Below are 2,037 nucleotides of genomic sequence, written 5' to 3'. Positions count from 1 at the left end.
TTAGCGAGGACGCGTCCAGGATCTTCGTGGCGGTCGGTTACGGTTTCTTCGTGGAGATGACCCACGACGAAGCTCTGCGATTCATCGAGAAGAAGACGAGTCAGCTCACAGCGTCAGTCCATCGTCACGTGACGGAGATGAGTGTTAGCTCGACGCTAGCTGCGTCCTTGGCTTTGAGTGAGAGATGCTAACTGTGCTAACCTTGTGTGTTTCAGCTTCACAGAGCAGCTCACCAAAGACGCATCGAAGATTAAAGCCAACATCCGCATGGTGCTGGAGGTCAGTTTCAGCTCGCTATTCATTAGAGTGCAGATCAATTAGGAGTCAGTCCTTTGAGGAGGACTGACTCAGATGTTAGTCCGGGGTTTGGCTTGTGGGCTCTCAGCAGGACTCTGACGCTGCTGTCTCCTCCTCCTCAGGGTCTGAGGGAGCTGCAGGGCCTGACAGACCTCCCAGAGAGCCGAAGAAGAGAAGTTTTCTAGACTTCTCCACCTGTTGGACGAGCAGAGGAGCGTTCAGCTCAGAGCTGCGCACCGAGGTTCCACATGGACGTTTAATAAAACATGGCTGCTGCAGTTTGTTCTGGAGTAGCACATTAAAGCTTCTCTGAGCTCCTCGTTAGGTGGCGACATCTGAACCCCGGTGAATCTACAGGATCTGGTCTGTAACAGACATTCAGCAGGACAAAGAGTCGGAAATCACACGTCGTCCATCCAGAATAAAAAAACAGATATCTGCTGCAGAGCTTCCCTGAGAATCATCATGTTTTTAAGTTTTCTTTGGTCTCACAGTAAAACAAAATGACCAACATATAAATTAAAGTGAGTGACCAGAGCAGATGATGTTAAAGGCTCATATTCACGTTCATACTGTTATTTAGGGTTTCTACTAAAAAATGTTTAATGTTGACATTATTTTCTCATCCTGGCTGTTGCTGGCGCAGCGCTAACGCGATGCGGAGGTGTGGCCAGGCCTCACTGATTGCTGTACAGAAACACAGCTTTCTAACTTTATGCACTGATTTCTGTGAAACTGGATCAGATTTTATGGAGAGAATATTTTCTGTTTCTCCCTCTAAAGTCCTCCGGCTGCTCTGCCTCCACGCTCTCTGATTTATGGAGTTTGTTGAGAGAGATTTTCAGTTGATTCTGGTTTATAAATGTTGTGGTTTAAATCTGGATTAATGTGTTTAAGCTTTGGACCTGTTGAAGCAGCAGAGCAGGACGCTGGTGTGAAGTTGTGTTGTTTTATAATCCTGAAAGTCAAACAATTAAACCAATTATATCATATTAAAAACTTAAACTAGAGAATCTCGTAATTGTTACTGATTATGTTTGAACAAAGACCTGAGAACCACAGAGGACCCAGTAAGTAAGTTGTGTATTTGGAAAACCGCTCTTACTACTACTCGTTTGATTATCTGATAAATATGTAGTCACAAAGCTGGAAACGGTTTCTCTTGACGTTTTGGAGATGCATGGTTTTCACAGGACAGAAACGTCATGCGGGCAGGTTCAACACCTGGATGCTGTTGGAGCAGCTCGCTAATAAACGCTCGCACGTCTGTGTTCCTGCTGTAATAAAACGGTCAACAACACGGAGCCTGTTGCTGTGGAAACTGATGCTGAACAGAGGCATGAAGAAGCTGTGAGATGAAACAAACTCCCACACAGAAAAACCTCCTGTGTTCTATCGGATGAGTTCTCTGGAAGAAAAACGTGACTCTGAGAAACTGCAGCTGATTCCCCGAGTCCTGCCGTCATGTGACAAACCTGCTAACCTTCACCTGGCAGCAGCTGTTGGTTCCACACAGGTGTTGGTTCCACACACGTGTTGGTTCCACACACGTAGGTTTTACGCAGGTGTTGGTTCCACAAACGGTCTGTCTGTTCCACAGAGCTGTTGGTTCCAAGCAGCTGTTGGTTTCACACAGCTGTTGGTTTCACACAGGTGTTGGTTCCACACAGGTGTCGGTTCCACACAGGTGTCGGTTCCACGCAGCTGTCGGTTTCACGCAGCTGTCGGTTTCACGCAGCT

General features: G+C 46.7%; 1 protein-coding gene across 1 annotated transcript in view; it reads left to right on the top strand.

The window, feature by feature from the left end:
• The window catches only part of LOC123974583 (protein UXT-like), a 1,624-nt gene extending 317 nt beyond the window's left edge, over positions 1-1,307 (top strand). The window contains exons 2-4 of the mRNA XM_046055394.1: positions 5-112; positions 216-279; positions 420-1,307. Of these exons, the coding sequence (XP_045911350.1) occupies positions 5-112; positions 216-279; positions 420-482 (235 nt within the window). The 3' untranslated portion in view covers positions 483-1,307. The remainder of the gene's footprint in view (positions 1-4; positions 113-215; positions 280-419) is intronic.
• The last annotated feature ends 730 nt before the right edge of the window (positions 1,308-2,037 follow it).

Source organism: Micropterus dolomieu, linkage group LG08 (assembly GCF_021292245.1).
Source record: "Micropterus dolomieu isolate WLL.071019.BEF.003 ecotype Adirondacks linkage group LG08, ASM2129224v1, whole genome shotgun sequence".
Lineage (NCBI taxonomy): Eukaryota > Metazoa > Chordata > Actinopteri > Centrarchiformes > Centrarchidae > Micropterus > Micropterus dolomieu.
The sequence above is the reverse complement of the archived record's forward strand: the minus strand, read 5'-3'. Positions and strand labels throughout refer to the sequence as shown.